The following is a 16,144-nucleotide window of genomic DNA, read 5'->3' as shown; positions in this document are numbered from 1 at the left end:
TTGGACCTTTTTTCCATAGCACATCTTATTTAACGACTGTGGAAACATCACCCCAGCTACAGCTAGCCACCTAAAGGCTTGCTTAGATAAGTACCTTTAAAAATGTAATAATAATCTGGACCTAATTCAAATCATTGACATTGTAGCATAAGCTGTTCTCAAGGAACAACAGAAAGCACACTTAACATAGCAGGCGCAGGCTGCCTGGGGCAGAAGGTGCAAAGGAACCCTCTTTATTGCCAGCCAAATCTCTTTCCACAAGGTTTTCAACAACAAGGTTTCTCTCTGAAAACAGCTTTGTCCACACCACTGCTCTACTTAGCAGATGTCACCTTACAGCGAGGTGCAGACCGGGGCCGTGCCTGGACCAATTCTCTGCCTCAGCGCAGGGCTCACCCCTCAATTTCTTCAGGGATTTCCCAGCCTCTCACAGAAGACAGCCCCCCTGCTCCACACTAACTCCTCTGAGTTAGTAACTTTTGCAAGACCAGTAATTTTTTCATGTATTGCAGTGTCCGTTGATGCATTTCTTTATGCAGTTTAATAAGCACCCATGCACACTACAGCACTCCTTAGATTTGGGTACAACGAGGCCTGGCTACAGCTGCCTCCCCTCCGCGCTCCACTGCAACTAAATCCACCGTTGTGCAAAGCTGCAGATATGACTTTTATGGAAGACTGCTATGTCCATGTCTTCCCCCCACCCCCCCACCGCCCCTTAAAACGCCGAGTTAAAAATACCCAGTTCAAATAACTTGTCCACCTAAATAGTCAAAAAAAAAAAAAAAAAAAAAAAAACAACAACAACAACAAAACCAAACAACTAAAAACCCACCTTTCCACTTTTCTACTCGGAATCACGCTTTTTGACAAGTGAACTCGTCACCTCCCAACAGCTCCACCGAAGCGCGCCCGCGGCCCGCAGCGCCAGGCGGAGCGGCCCCCCCGCCACCAGCAGCACCGCACGCAGCCCCCGCCCGGGAACGACACCGGGAGAGCAGCCGGCGGGACGGGGACGGGGACACCCGCTCCCAAAGTTCGTGCCCGCGCCCCCCAAGGCCGCCGCTCCGCTCCCGCCGCCGCTCTGCCCCCGTCTCCCCCATCCCGGTGGCTCGGCGGGACGAACCCGAACCCTCGCCCACCACCGCTCCACCGCTCCCCGGGAGAACCGGGGCGGGGCGGCGGTGGTGGGAAACGAGGCGGCATCTCCCGGCCGCCCTCCCGAGCCGCCAGCACCGACCCGGTGCCTCGCCCCGCCTCCCCGGGGCAGCCTCTGCCGCCGCGGCGAGGCCGGCAGGGCGCCGGGAAGGCGGCCAGCGAGCGCAGCGCAGCCCCGGCCCGGGGAACCGGCAGCGCGCAGCCCGGCCCGTTATTCCGCAGCCCGGCGGCGAGCGGCGCGGGATGGGATGGAAGGAAACGGGGGGGGCGGGGGGGAGGCCTGCCCCGGTTCCCTCCTCCACACCCCCCCACACCCCCCCCCCCCCCCGGGAGTTTTAAAGGGGCAGCGCGCCCGCCGCAAGACCCGCGCCCCTCTCCGGCGGAGGCGGCGGCTTTCGGCCGGGGGTGCGCCCGGCGGGAGGGCGGCGGGGCCGGTGCCGCCGGTGCGGCCCGCGCGGCGCACGGCGGGCGGGGGAGGGAGGGGCGGGCGGGGGCTGGGTGGCTCCTGCTGCTGCTGCTGCTGCCGCCACAGCGCTCGCCGCCTCCCCTCCCCCCCGGCGGGGGCTCCTCGCTGCAGCCTCTGTGCTCCGCTCTCGGTCATGTGACCCTAACGTAACCGGACAGGAAAAGCCGCCGCCGCCGCCGCGCTGACTCCGTTGTTGCTGCTGCCGCCGCCGCCACTGCTGCTGCTGCTGCTGCCGCCGCTGGGCGCGGAGACGGCGGCGGCCCGCGCGGCACCAGGCGCCTCGGCGGCCCGCGCCCCTCAGGTGAGCACCGGCCGCGCCGCGCCCCGCCGGGGGTCCCGCCGCCGCTCGCACGTGCGCCCGGCCCCGCCGCACCGGCCGCGGCCTGGGCTGAGGCGGCGGCGGGCGGGCGCGGGGGTGCGGCGGGGCCTGCTCGGCCCTACCTCCTCATTGTGTGCGAGGGGGCGCCCCGCCGCCGGGTCCGGCCGCGCCGAGGGGGGGGGGCGAGGAGGAGGAGGGCCGCGCCTGGCGCCGCCGGGGCTGCCTGGCCTCCTGACAAACCCCCGCCGGGCCGGGCCGGGCCGGGCGGCTCCATCCGGGACACAGCCCGGGGGGGGGTGGGGATGGGCCCGCGCGGAGGGGAGGGGAGGGCCGGGCCGGGCCGGGCCGGGGGAGGGAGGGGGCAGGAGGGAGGGAGGGAGGGGGCGGGAGGTGGGGGGGAGGGAGGGGGGTGGTGTGGGGCCGGTGTCGCCCCGGCGCCGGGGCTCGGCTGGGCCGGCCGGGGCCCGCGCGCCCGCCCGCCCGCAGCGGGGCAGCCCCCCTCCCCCCACCCCACCCCCGGCGGCATCCGGCGCAGGGAAGGGCGGGGGAGGAGAGCGCCGCGCGGCGCGGGAGGGGGCGGCCCCGCCTGTCTCTGGGCGGCCCCGGCGGCGGCGGCGGCGGCGGTTCCCGTCTCGCGCGCCCTGGCGGCTCCGCTCGCGCTGCGTCTCGCGCCGTCTCCGTCCGTCCGTGCGCGCGTGGCGTGCGCGGGGAGGGGGGGCGAGGGGGGAGGGAGGGAGGGAGAGGGAAGAGGAGGAGGAGGAGGGGGGGGCGGGTGGGTGGGTGGAGGGAAGCGAGGAGGAGGGGCGGGGCGCAGCCAGTGAGAGTGGCGTGCGGCCGCCCGGCCTTCCGCCCCGGCGGCCAATGGGAGGGCGCCGTCACCTGTGCCACAGGGGCCGAGCGCGGGGGCGGGGCGTGGGAGAGGGCGAGCGGCAAGCCACGCCCACCCCCCACCCCACCCCCCTGCTCCACCGCGCGCTACGGCGCCGGCAGGCGGCGGGAGCGCCACAGCGGCGCGCGCCTCCTCCCGCCGCCAGCGCGCGCGCGCGCGCGTTCCCGCCGCGGCGGGCGGTGCCGGTCCGGGCGGCCGCGCGCTGCCGCGGAGGCTTGGCGGCCGCCCCCCCCCCCCCCCCCCCCCCCAGCACCACCCGCGCCCCCCGCCTCCCCCCTGCCCCCCCCCTTCCCCCCCCGCGGCGGCACCGGCTCTCCCGCCCTCTCCTCCCGCCGCCCCGCCCTTTCGCGGCCTCCCGAATCAGGCGGGCGCTTTCGGGTGGGGCGCCGCCCCGCGTGCTCTGCCACCCACCGCTGGGCCAACCGGATAACGTAAAAAGTTGCGAGGCAGCTGCGCCGGGCCCGGCTGTCAGGCGTGCGGTGTCCGTGCGGGGTGTCCGGACACCGGACGTGTTTTGCACAGTTGTTGAGTCGATCGGCGCTAAAATACGGCCCCGCTGGCGTTAATCGTCGCTTTATTTAGTTAAGGGTAAAACGCCTGAACATTCACATACCTATAACGCACGGTCCTATATATAAAAGAGACAGAGTGCTATCCTTACTCTTCTCTGCCAAGTAATTTCCTTAGAGTGTGATTCTTTTAGTGCTTTCAGTCCAAAGCATTTAACTATCTTTCCAGTCGACACAAAAACGTGGTCTTGTGCGTGTGTAAAGATTAATTCAGGTCTCTGATGAAGGGTAACAGCTTCAGCTGCCACAGTGACGGCTGTTTGGGTAAGGGTGAAACTATAAGCTAAACAAATTTAGGATGATAATAACTAGAAAGAATGCCTTTCTGGCTTGGAGTTCCCTCACACCAATGGTTTGCTCTGCCTGGCAGGTTTTGCTGTCCAAGTACAAACCAGACTCAACACTGATGAATTTCAAAATGTAGCACACAGAATAATCCAAATCAAAGCTACCCAAAAAAAAAAAAAAAAAAAAAAAAAGTCTATTCCGTTTTCCCTAACATCACAAAGTCTACCTCATGGAGCATCTTGCAGGATTAAATAGTGATGAACGTGATTTTTGTTACTGCTGACAGTGAGTATTCCCTCTTGTGGAGAGAGGGAGAGGATTCTAGCATAGAGTTCATAGACTTAAATTATCTAAATGGTAATTTAGGGAGGAGAGGATGGACCTGAAGAGAGTTGAAACCTAATTTTTTGTTTCTCTTATTAACTGTAAGAAATTCATCAACTCTATCTTAAATTCTATTTCTTTCTTTGCCCTTACACCCCTGACTCATATGAGCTCTGATCTCATGAGAATGCAAGAGAATGCATTTGCTCAGCCTGGTTATTGGTTGAAGGCATTTTTCGCTGTTCTTCTCTGTCCAGCAAGTAGAAATACTTGTTTCTCCAGTGACTAAACATATTGGCATAGGTGGAATACATTTTTATTCTCTTTCCCAAAAAGCCACGCTCTCACTGTATAGAAGAAACAAGCTGTTTGTACCTTACCTAAACTTTTGGTAGCTTCCTATTTAATTTGAAGGGAAAAAAACCCAAGACTTTTCATAAATCCACTGCTTTTGATCCACTTCTCCTGGTTTCACCTTCTCTTTCTTTTCTGTTCACAGAGTATCTGCACTGTTCTGGGCATAACATGCCCAGGAATTTTGTTGACTTCTCTTGCTGTTTTACATGGCTCTGTACAGACCTACATTACTTCATACTTTCACTTTTTCGGCTCAAAGCTCTGTTTGTTTTGGTTAAGTTTGTATCTACTTGTTGATCTCACTAGCCCTATATTCATCCATCCAACCATACACAGCTGTCCAAATGTGTTTCTCTGGCTGTTTTCATTTTCCCCAGAGTTATCAATTCTCACTTCCAAGGCTGCCCTTGAATTCTTGAGAAAAAGTTTATAGCTTCTGTGATTTAAACCTGGCTGGCAGCCAAACACCATGCAGCTGCTCGCTTAACCTCCCCCACCCCGGGGAGTGGGGGAGCGAATTGGAGGGGCAAAGGTAAGGGGACTCATAGGTTGAGATAAAAACAGTTGAATAATTGAAATAAAATTAAATTACAATAATAGTAATAGAAAATACAAACAAGTAAACCACCTGCTGACCGATGCCCAGCCTATTCCCAGCTAGCGATCCCAGGGAAGTGAGAATCCCAAAACCCCAATCCCAGAGCGAGAGTGAGCTTCCCAATCAACCTCATATATATACTGAGCATGACGTTACATGATATGGAATATTCCATCAGCCAGTTTGAGTCCGTTGCTCTGGCCGTGCTCCCTCCCCGCTGCTCGTGTACCTGCGCACGGGCAGGACGTGGGGAGTTGAAAAGCCCTTGATTTTGTAGTAACAACTGAAAACATCAGTGCATTATCAACATTCTTCTCATACCAAATCCCATACTGAATCCAAAACACAGCACTATTCTAGCTTCTAAAAAGGGGAAAAAAAAAAAAAAAAAAAAAAAAAAAAAAGGCAAGCTCTATCCTAACCAAAGCCAGGACATAGCTCTTAGGTAGTTCTTTGAGGGCAGCCTCCAGCAGCTGGCACAAGAACGTGCAGGGCGGGTGGGGGCTGCGGGAGCCCCAGGTTAGGAGGGCTCGGGTTGGTGCCACCTTTCACCGTTGGTTATCTTACCTTGTGCCAGCAGCCATCGATGGACAGAACCACACCTCTCACCCCTCAGGTCTCTTGATTTGCTAGGCGAGCGTGAGGCGCTCCGGCACGCAGGCTTCTTGCAAAATGCTGTTGTAGCTGATCTCAGTAAATAAATAATTAGTTGTTAGGTAAAAAGATTGGCCCGTCCTCTTCTGATAGTCCAGAGGGCTTGTCAATACCTAGATTTATTTCATTGTTTCAGCCTGGGAAGACTCGGGTGTGTATCTGGTATTCCCCAGGAGAGGGCAGAGCCCTCAGAAATGCTTAGTTATTTAATGCTAGATGGACACATAACTTTTAGATAAAAGATATACCGACATACTGAAAATTCAGGTTAAAAGTGTCTAACTTGTCTTTTATTGGGTTCTGTTCTTGTCCCTCCCACCCACTTAGGTGAGGGTAACTGGTATCAGAAGGGAGATGTATTTTTAGGTTTGAACAAATGAATGGTAGTCAAAATACCTTGTTCTTTCCATGACAGATAGGTTGTTTTACTACTTAGTAATATTTCTTCCTCTCCTTTAGCTATATGTATTTCTGTATCCAAGTCCCCCTGCCATGCCTTTTCAGAACTCTTTAGTCCTGGCTCTCCTTTGCTCTGTCAGCAAATCACTTGCACCTTTGTGAATCACATTGCCCATCATGGAACAGAGATCCCTGCCTATGTGTATGGTATCATTTATACAGTATCTTGGGATTAAGAGGTGTCACTAAAGCATGACATGTGGATATCAGAGGAAAATATATATTAAGAGACAGCTACTGTTGCATCTTTGCATCTACTGTTAAGTTTTACATTAAAGTAATTTTCTTTTCAGAGTGTAAAAAAATGGATTTGGCCAACCATGGACTTATTCTGCTGCAGCAACTAAATGCTCAGAGAGAGTTCGGTTTCCTGTGTGACTGCACAGTTGCCATTGGGGATGTCTACTTCAAGGCACATAAATCGGTCCTTGCTTCTTTCTCCAACTACTTCAAGATGCTGTTTGTTCATCAAACCAGGTAACTATAAAAAGGTTCACTGTTTCAATGTTTTTCAGTTAGCCAAGTTAAGGAGGTCTAGCAACATTTTGAAACCTGAAGATGTTCTTTTTGCTTCTTGCTATCACATAAGGAGCATGGAATCCAGTCTTATCTGCAAACCAGAATCTCACTTTAAAACGTGTTAAAGTTGAACTGTGATTCATTAACACTAATGTTATAATTTAGCACAAGTTCTTTATCCTTAAAAAAGCATAGAACTCCTAGAATTGAATATTTAAAGGATCCTGTCTTCACTCTTGCACTTTCCTTCTCCCACTCGCTATCCTCTATTCTGTCTTATACAACTCCATAAGAATTTTCTAGGAGATCTTGAGAAATGGACTTACAAAGGAGGTTAAAGTTTCTTCCTTTCTTTTTTTTTTTTTTTTTTTTTTTTTTTTTTTTTTTTTTTTTTTACAGCTTACCAAAGTCAGTTAAATAATAAAATACTACATCATGGTAGAAAATAAAGGGGTTTGTGTTTCTTCCTCCTTGTTTTTTGGTTTGGGGTTTTTTTGGGGTTTTTTTTTGTTTTGCTTTGTTTTTTTTTTTTTGCAGGCAGGCTTACATGGAGAGCATTGAAAAGATAATGCAAGTGTAACTGTTCTAATTATTTTTTTGGTGTTTTCCTTTTCCCAGTTATTTGAACTGTCTCAAAAAGTTTATGTTAAGTGAGTGAACATCTTAACTCTTTGGCTAAGAGCTCTTAGCCAAAAGTAAACATCAAGGGCAGAAATGCGTTGTCACTTCCGAAACAGGACTGCAGGCAGATATAGCAGTCTTGGTGCTCCATCAAGATCACATAGTCATCCCTGGAAGAAAGCATTGCAGAGTTTACTTTTGAGTAATATATCTGAATTCAAAAGCAGATAGAGAGAGAGCTCAAGAAGGGTGCACCTCAAGAAATGGAACAATTGGCTATAATTTCCTCCCCAGCTTAGTAGCCTGCTGTGGTTAGAGCATTCAGACGTGCAGTCATGTCTGTTTCTGGATTTCTATATTTTATTTAATGTTTGTTTAATACAAGAACTACAAATAACATTGAAAAACGATCAGAATCCCAGATCCTCTCTTGTTAGCTAACTGGCCTAAGCAAGATATTCCTGATTCTCTTTCTTCTTCTGTGAACCTTGCCTCTCTGAACAGAGATCCAGCTTCAACCGGAGGAGTGGTGGCTGTTTCAATCCAGAGTATCCTAAAGACTGATGCACAGGGCACGCTCTCAGTTGGAGGATGGTGTTGGTTTCAGTCCTGTTAGGCTGAAGACGGCATCACAGCCAAAGTGTCTCCCTTTGCTGAACGCTCTAACCAAGGGACTGTTAGGCTGACCAGGCGTACCACTGGTGCCACCATTTCTTCCTCCCTATTCAAGGAAAGAAGCTACCATCCTGCTTTGTAAGGAGCCTGGCCTCCATAGGTTAGATGTGCTCAGGCTGCGCCTGTTGCACCAGATCCTCAGGGAATTCACACCCTGTCCTGGATGGTTTACAGGCCGTAATGCAGTTGAGACAAGGTGATACCACACATTTGCAGAACTGTAGCTGTAAACACTAGTAAGGCATAGAAGCCAACCAGGCAAGTGCCAGATGAATTCTAGGTGTTTTCAGGGCTAAGTACAGAGAAAAGTTTAATGGACTGTGAAGTTAGAGTCCAGTGCTAGCAGGTTTTAATTTACGTACAGATCTGTTTGATTCCAACCAGGAGAAGATTGGAAATCATTTTTCCGAGAAATAAATATCTTTGCCATTTACAAAATCTACTAACGTGTGACAACAAATCTATAACATAACATAACAGCAATTTAGAAAGGTGTAGATTGCAATGGGACGGCTTTGTCTTTCAAGCCAGTTACTTCCCTGAGGGGAAAAATGTCATCTTTCAAGTGACCAAGAAGATTAGCTCTTTTATGTTAAAGCATTTCTCTATATTTATTGCAGATTCTGTCTTTCGAATTTGAGTAGATGCCTCAGATTTTTATTAATGCTTGAATAACCTAGATCTGGTAAAAGAGCTTTTCCTTATCTCTTATTGATCATTTTGTTTCACCTTTCAGTGAATGTGTCCGTTTGAAAGCGACTGACATACAGCCAGATATCTTCAGTTATCTCTTGCATTTGATGTACACTGGGAAGATGGCACCGCAACTCATTGACCCAGTTCGACTAGAACAGGGAATAAAGTTTCTGCATGCATATCCACTAATTCAAGAGGCCAGCCTTGCAAGTCAGGGAACTTTTTCTCACCCAGATCAAGTTTTTCCATTAGCATCTTCATTATATGGCATTCAGATTGCAGATCACCAGATAAGACATCCCACTAAGGTTACATCAGCAACTGACAAACTCGGGCGAGACCCAAGGCCACAGACATCACGGATGAACCAAGAGCAGGTTTCTGAAGGCTCACAGCTCTCACAGTTAGCTACAACTCTGCCACAAGTGACCCGGACAAATATGTCCACTTCTGACCCATTGCCATCTTCTTTATCTCCAGAATTGGTATCTGCTGCTGGTAATAATTCACCTGCAGGAGAGGAGGCCAACATGGAGGCATCTTCTTCAGATGAACAGCCTGCCTCACTCACAATAGCACATGTCAAGCCAAGCATTATGAAAAGGAATGGGAGCTTCCCAAAATACTACGCCTGCCACCTCTGTGGTCGCCGGTTCAATTTGCGAAGTAGTTTGCGTGAGCACCTGCAGATCCACACGGGAGTTCCCTTCACATCTAGCCAGCAGGGAGAAAGTAATATTTCTCTGTCTCTCTGTAACAACACAGCCGATAAAGATGCCGTGGAAGTGCCTGAAGCAGGGATGATTAGCGACAGCGAGCTGCAGCAGATCTCAGACTCCCCAATAATTGATGGGCAGCAGCAGTCAGAGACACCGCCCCCCTCCGATATCGCAGACATAGACAACTTGGAGCAGGCAGATCAAGAGAGGGAAGTAAAAAGACGGAAATACGAATGTTCAATCTGTGGTCGCAAATTTATTCAGAAAAGCCACTGGAGGGAGCACATGTACATACACACTGGCAAGCCCTTCAAGTGCAGCACTTGTGACAAAAGCTTTTGTAGGGCTAACCAGGCTGCCAGACACGTGTGCCTAAACCAGAGCATGGACACGTACACGATGGTGGACAAACAGACTCTAGAACTCTGTACTTTTGAGGAAGGCAGTCAAATGGACAACATGCTGGTACAGACCAACAAGCCCTACAAATGTAACTTGTGTGACAAAACGTTTTCAACTCCCAATGAAGTAGTCAAACATTCGTGCCAAAATCAAAACTCTGTCTTTACACTAGAAGAAGATCGCTCAATTCTGCTAGGTGGTGGGGACACAGAAGCCACAGAGACTGATAATGCAGTGTTAGCCTCCATCAAAAAGGAGCAGGAAGCAGTGTTGTTAGACTGAATGTGAAACCTATATCAATTTTTTAAAGTTTCTTTACTCATTTTTTATGAAATCAATTTTTTCCTCCCCCCACCTCTTACCTCACTTACCCCTGCCATCTTTTCCACCAGCCTCCTTTCCACCCTTTGTCTTCAGCAACCAGAACTGTACTGGCACGTTAGGAAATTGGACTTTGCCTCTCCCACCAAAACAAACAAAAAGCTCTTGCATCAAACCACAACGTAATTGATTTTAATACAAAGGAACGTGTGAAAAAAATAATACAGCTAACTATGTTGATAGTATTAGTTAATCCAAATTTAATAGATTTTAAACAAAGTTTAGATTGCTTAAAAGTGTATTTAGATACAATGATGAGTGTAATGAGAAACGGAGTATCAGTTTGGTAAGCAAAGAATATATATATATACATATATATTCGTTTCCCTGGAAAAAGGCATTTTGAGATGATCTGGCAAATTAAACACCATGTTTTTTAGAAGTCCACATGCAAGTTGATTAAGGTTGTAACTTAAAACCCTCAGAACTTTTCTCAATGGATGCAGAAATCTCTGTCCATTGAGTTAAAAAGAGCTGAGGGCGTTGGGTTTCTTTTAGCCTTATGTTTTCCTTTAAGGTTTTGGGTATCTGTTTCAGATAGCATCGTTGAGTCAAGCAAAGTAGTTACTTAGTCAAATTTTGACTTAAGTAGCTGTAATAATAATGTGATGGCAATCTTTATATATATATATATATATATAAAAAATACTGCATCTGTACAAAGATTTTTATATATATATATATATAGAAAGTGTTTGTATGTATATTTGGTACAGGTAAATAAATGCACGCATCCTTTTTAAGTAACTGGTCATCTACTCTCAGATTCAGCCCAGAAAGTCTTTTAGTTGTTTGACAAAACTAGTTCATTGCACAGGTTGTTTTTAATCAAATTTAAAACATCCTGAGCTGTGTGCATTTTTATTTGCCTGTTGAAGAGAAGCTAATGGGTAAGTGTTGTCACCCAAGCTACAAAGCAAACTTGAGGTGTGACATACTGGTGAGCACTGTACTATCATTAGTGCAGCACATGCATGTGTTGTTAGCTATAGGTTTGAGTCATTATGGATGAAAAGAGAGAGGAAGGCTTTATGGCCTTACTCAGGCAAGGAATGTCCATGATTCCATTTGGTCTAGTGGCATGAGTTAAGAGGAAGAAAAAGTGGTGCAGAGATGTTCTAGGAACAGGGGATCATGGTTGTTTTAAAGCGAATCTGTAATGCTGGCTGACAAATTCTACTCTTGTGAGAGTCCTGTTATTTTCAAAGCCAAGACAAAGTCTGCAAAAACGAAAAGGGTGAATTCTGTAGTTTTAGTTACTGCTGATAGTAGCACTGCATCTTTGTGTTAAAAATCAAGTTGTTGATTCTTATTATTTTATATAGATGCCCAGATATTTTGCTGGTAGCCTAAAAACCTAAACTGACAGCAGCAATGAAGCCCACCGAGCAATTACTGGGCCAACAGAAGGTGTAAGCGGACAGATTAAGTGTCCCATCATAAATGGAGACAGTGTGTGTTTTGGGGGGAGGGGCGGGAGAGGGCAAGTCACAAACCACAGCTCTTCTCTGTGTATACATTTAAACTGAATATCATCTTTTTGTGTATAGTTAAGTTCTCAGATTTGTAAGTTTTTATACATCATTTCATTGAATAAAAACTGAATTAAATGGGATATGATTTATTGAGTTGAAGGTGAAAGGTGGTTGTTTTTCAGTCTTCCTGAAAGAACTCTTAATGAATTGGTTTAAAAGCCAAGTGATGTATTCTGTTTATCAGACTAAAACCTCTGTCGTACAGATGAACAAATATCTTACCAAAGCTACAAACAGTGGATTTAGCACAAAAGGTCATTACATGTTCATTTTTTCCAGTTTATTAAAACGTGACAATTATTGTAAAGTTTATTGTAAGTGGTGTTGAGTTTATTATCTCTCTTGTATTAGAGTAACAGATTTAAAGTAAATTGATTTTACATCAAAGTATAAAAGTGTTTTGAGGTAAAAAAAATAACTTATTACAGAATGATTTTAGTGTTTCCCATTTTAAAATTACTTTAGGTTCTTCATCTACCTATATAATTTACTTAAATGCGTTTTTTATTTCATCTCACTGAGTCTGAAATGCTCTCAGAGTGGGAAGACAAAAAGAATAAATCTTTCCTATTTCAGGGTAAGGTCGGCTTTTGAGGTAGCTGTGGTTTAGAGGGTAGTCACAAGTTCATTTCCAAAATGACTACAGCTGCTAAAGGTGCTGCCGCCTCAGCTATTAGTTAGTGCTTAGTCAGATGCTTTTTTTTTCTTTTTTTTTTTTTTTCCTTCTGACCTCCAGCTCTGCTCCAGTGCAGAGTACAAGTTTAGCTCAACCCCCCGGGTGGCTGGTTGTATCAGAAGGGTACACATGGCCACACCATTTTTTGTGAGACATTCAGCAGCTCTGAGCCCTTACCTTATTCCTGCTCTCCCCTCTCTTTCTCCACTGTTTGGAGAATGTGATGTTTACTCAGTTGTGTGTTGAATGGGCTCAACTGAACTGATTTCACTGAAAACCAACCAGTCTTAATAAATGGTATTTTTCTGTCAAATCTGTTCCCTATTCTAGCTCTGCAGAGGGTTTCAGACAACTCAGGGATTGTGCAAGGGCAGAAAAGAGCAGCGAGGAGGCTTACTGAAGCCGGTGCTGCCACTGGCAACATCCAGGGTGAAGAGGGTGGGCAGCGGTGACTCCACTGGGGCAGCCACCCATCTGGTGGGCAGCATGGCCTGGCACGCCCATGTGCTGCCCAGAAAGACCCCCAGTGTAAGGCAGGGACAAGCAGCCGGGGAAGAAGTTGGTTATGACAGCACTGCTACTGCAAGAAACATGAAATTGTAGGCTCAGCAGAGATGCCTTCACCTGTTAATATTTATTCTTAAGAAATAACATTGTCAGGTAAATGGAAAAAAAGATCACAATAAAGAGATTATTTTTATATAATACCCTTCATTGTCTGATGCTCCACAGTGATGTTTAAGTCATTGCCTCTCACTGCATGAGCAGTTTTGTTCCTCTGCAATGGATTAGGAACAGTATATTCTGGTTGTTAACAGCTGCATCAAGAATTTGGGTAGTTACAGCACAACTACAGTTTTATGCAAGCTTCTTTGTTAAACCCCATCTGAATTATTACAGTTAGAGATAACTTCAGGTTTTACCTTTCAACTTTTGATTCAGAATTTTGTGACGGAGTTGCTTGTTGCTCATTCGAGTGAATGCTCACCTGCTGAAGTTGTGAATTTTCTACCAAATGAAAGAAGACAGCTTTGCAGGAACTACTGAATAATCGGTGAAAATCTGCCATCATTCGAGGCTACGGGCTGGACCTTCAGCCCCAGTGTATTTCCAAAGGAGTAACTGCAAAGTTAATTTCCCGGGCAAGTCACTTGACAAGGCACCTCTGCAGAAGTACCGAACACCTACGAATCTATCTGCTCAATAGAAAGAACAGATGGTTATCACTTCTGAAAGCAAAGTTTGCAGTCCTCCACAGTTAATGTTTTTCAGCAACTTTATATCAAGTATCTTCTTGGTCACTGGTCTGATAATCAATCTGCTTCTGCAGGGGGAGAATTTATTAGAAGATACTAGTGTTACAAACATTGAACAGTTTAAGCTGTGCTTCTGTTTACACTGCAGGGCCTTAAATTGCTATCTTGATGTTTAGAAAATCTGCTTTCTGGATTTTCAGCTTCAAATCCCATTAAACAATAGCTTCAGTCACAAAAGGTAGTGAGTCGCAAGAAAAAAAAAAACATTTCTTTCTGTATGCTTTAGATAACTCCTTTGACATTGCAAAAGCTTCTACATTAATTAAAGGAAACCTGGTTAGACAAGAGCAGGTTCTGTGGTGCCCAGTGGCATGACAATCCCTTGCAATGTTTTTTCCCAATCTTCTTAACAGCAGGATTACATTTTTTAAGTAGTCTTGCCTTTTTGGAGAATGGTATAGTTATTTAGTACTCTTCTGCCCAAGCAATTGAAGACCAAATTGATTCCTTCTTAGCCAAGTTAAAGTATTTTTCCTTGATTGTATTACCACACCTTTTAATCCTAAAAAGTAAACACAACTAAGAGTTCATTTTGGAGTTCTGTCATTGACACTTATTTATTGCTTCCTAAAAGTTGACAAGTGTTTCTTTGTGGCGAGATACATCATACCTATGAATGATGAGGAGTATTTAGGCTACTTAAAGAAAACAAATCCCATTTAACATTCCTACTTCAACATTGTAAATATTACACTGTTGGTTACAACAGCAGACCTCCGTAGTGTCATCTAGGTGATACACGAGCAGGGGTGATGAAGGCTAGCTGTTTAAAAAGCCCAGCTGTTGTCCTACCCGATGCAGTGTTTCCATTTCTACAGCTCTGGTTTTGTTCATTTGCTTTTGTTTGTAAAAATGCCTGTTGTTGTTACTGGATAGTGAAATCCAACATATACCAAAACCAGAAGAAAAGCGCAGAAAGCAAGAAGTCTTGCAACATGCTTTGTTAATGTATATTTCCCAAGTGATCCGTGATCATCTCTACAAGTAAGAGAAACCAACCGTCCTTAAATATGGGCTTCTAGCAAGTCTGCCATTAAAAAGGACATATTTTAATGAAATTTAGCCAAAGCCATGAAACACACTTCCTCTGCAGTACAGCCTGGCTGCCATACTGCCTGTGCACCCACGCTTTTGAACAGGTCACGCGTGCCAAGGCGCAAAGCTCGGCGTGGTCTCCGAGCAGCTGTCACTGCAGTGCCAGTACTTCAGGCCTTGTGCCACAGGACCTGCAGGCTCCTTTGCTTCCTCAGATTCAGTCCAGGTCTGTCGCCTTGGCCACAACCGAAACTCTCCTGGAGCCTTTGGGAATCTACTCAGAGAAGAGAGAAGCAGAGCCACAAAATGCGAGTTACCACAAACGCACACTTACTGCAGTGCTCTGTGGAGTGTTGCGGAGGCACCCCACGTCCACAGCCTGCCTCCAACCTGCTGGTGCTGCCAGGCCTGGCTCTGACACAGCCCCTGCGCCTTCTGAGGGAGCTTCCTGATAAACCCATGTTTCCTTCAGTCCTGTTCCTTAATCTCTCAACCACATGGTTAAAGCGTTTTCCATTTTGTTACTACTGTGCCATGTAATTCTGCTTTCAGCAGTGGATTATTTTGTGAATTGTCATGGTTCCACCGAGTCTCTCAAATTCACAGAGCACTGTACTCTGTCAATCAAGCTTTATTTTGTGAGCTCATTAGGTAAAAATCAAACAAGGGCTCAATCCCCTTTTGACAAACCAGTCTAAATTCTCAATTCTCTACTGCTTCAACAATTCACACACTCAGTAACTTATGAAGTCACTAACCCACATGCTTAAGAGCAAAAGAGTTGCCTGGCTGAGGGTGCTCATCGTTCCTCCCACATCACGCCGTGGGTGTCCCCTCTATCCCCCCGGGAAGCAGGAGAGCTTCCGCAGCCCGGCTGCTGCCGGACCTGCTGCCAAAGGCTTTTCGGGGTGAGCCGGCATATTCCTGCCCTCCAGCTGGGCAGTCCGGGCCGCACCTTTTCCTGGGGCTTCTTGCCGTTGCTTCTGCAGGCTCGCCGGCTGACCAGGGACCACCGGGCCGTTACCTGCGCCAGGCTGCGGCGGCAGCAGACCTCCTCCCCCTCCGGCTCGGTCCCCAGCGAGCTCGCCGCTCCCTCGCAGCCGCCGGGCGCTGCTCCCGGCACATCAGGCCTTGGCGGGAGCTCTGCCTCGGGGCAGCCCCTGGGCAGCAGCCGGGCGAGCAGCAGCCGCGGGCCCGGGCCCTATTTCTGCCGCTGCCTTACCGCTTCCGGACGGGACTCGGGCTGGCACCGAGCACGGCCCGCGGTCTGGCGCCGAGCCCGCCTTTTCCCTTCAGAGCCCACGGAGGCAGCTTATTATTCCACGCGCGCGTGCGGGGCACGCACGTCGCGGATGCAAGCTAGCGCCGTGTCACGCTGCCCCCCGCTCCGCAGCTGCCCGAGCTGGCCGGCAGCTCACCTCGCCTCACCGGGCGGGCGAGGGGCCGGGAGCCGCCGCCTTTGCCACGTCGCTTCCTCCAGCTCCCGGG

General features: G+C 48.5%; 1 protein-coding gene and 1 long non-coding RNA gene across 2 annotated transcripts; one reads left to right on the top strand and one right to left on the bottom strand.

Moving 5' to 3' along the window:
* The first annotated feature begins 1,653 nt into the window (after positions 1 to 1,653).
* ZBTB2 (zinc finger and BTB domain containing 2) lies at positions 1,654 to 11,941 on the top strand. Its single transcript, XM_033011681.2, has 3 exons — positions 1,654 to 1,925; positions 6,375 to 6,558; positions 8,633 to 11,941. The coding sequence occupies exons 2-3, from the start codon at positions 6,386 to 6,388 to the stop codon at positions 9,993 to 9,995; spliced, it is 1,536 nt and encodes a 511-aa protein (XP_032867572.2). The 5' UTR covers positions 1,654 to 1,925; positions 6,375 to 6,385; the 3' UTR covers positions 9,996 to 11,941.
* Positions 11,942 to 12,508: 567 nt separating this feature from the next.
* LOC116965920 lies at positions 12,509 to 15,868 on the bottom strand. The gene is made up of 2 exons (XR_006165614.1): positions 15,612 to 15,868; positions 12,509 to 14,930 (listed from the first exon to the last, which is right to left on the bottom strand). It is a non-coding gene; the product is annotated as an uncharacterized LOC116965920 (long non-coding RNA).
* Between the last annotated feature and the right edge of the window lie 276 nt (positions 15,869 to 16,144).

Source organism: Tyto alba, unplaced genomic scaffold (assembly GCF_018691265.1).
Source record: "Tyto alba isolate M040663 unplaced genomic scaffold, T.alba_DEE_v4.0 Super-Scaffold_22, whole genome shotgun sequence".
Taxonomy (NCBI): domain Eukaryota; kingdom Metazoa; phylum Chordata; class Aves; order Strigiformes; family Tytonidae; genus Tyto; species Tyto alba.
Note: the sequence above shows the minus strand (reverse complement) of the source record. Positions and strands in the feature narration are given on the sequence as shown.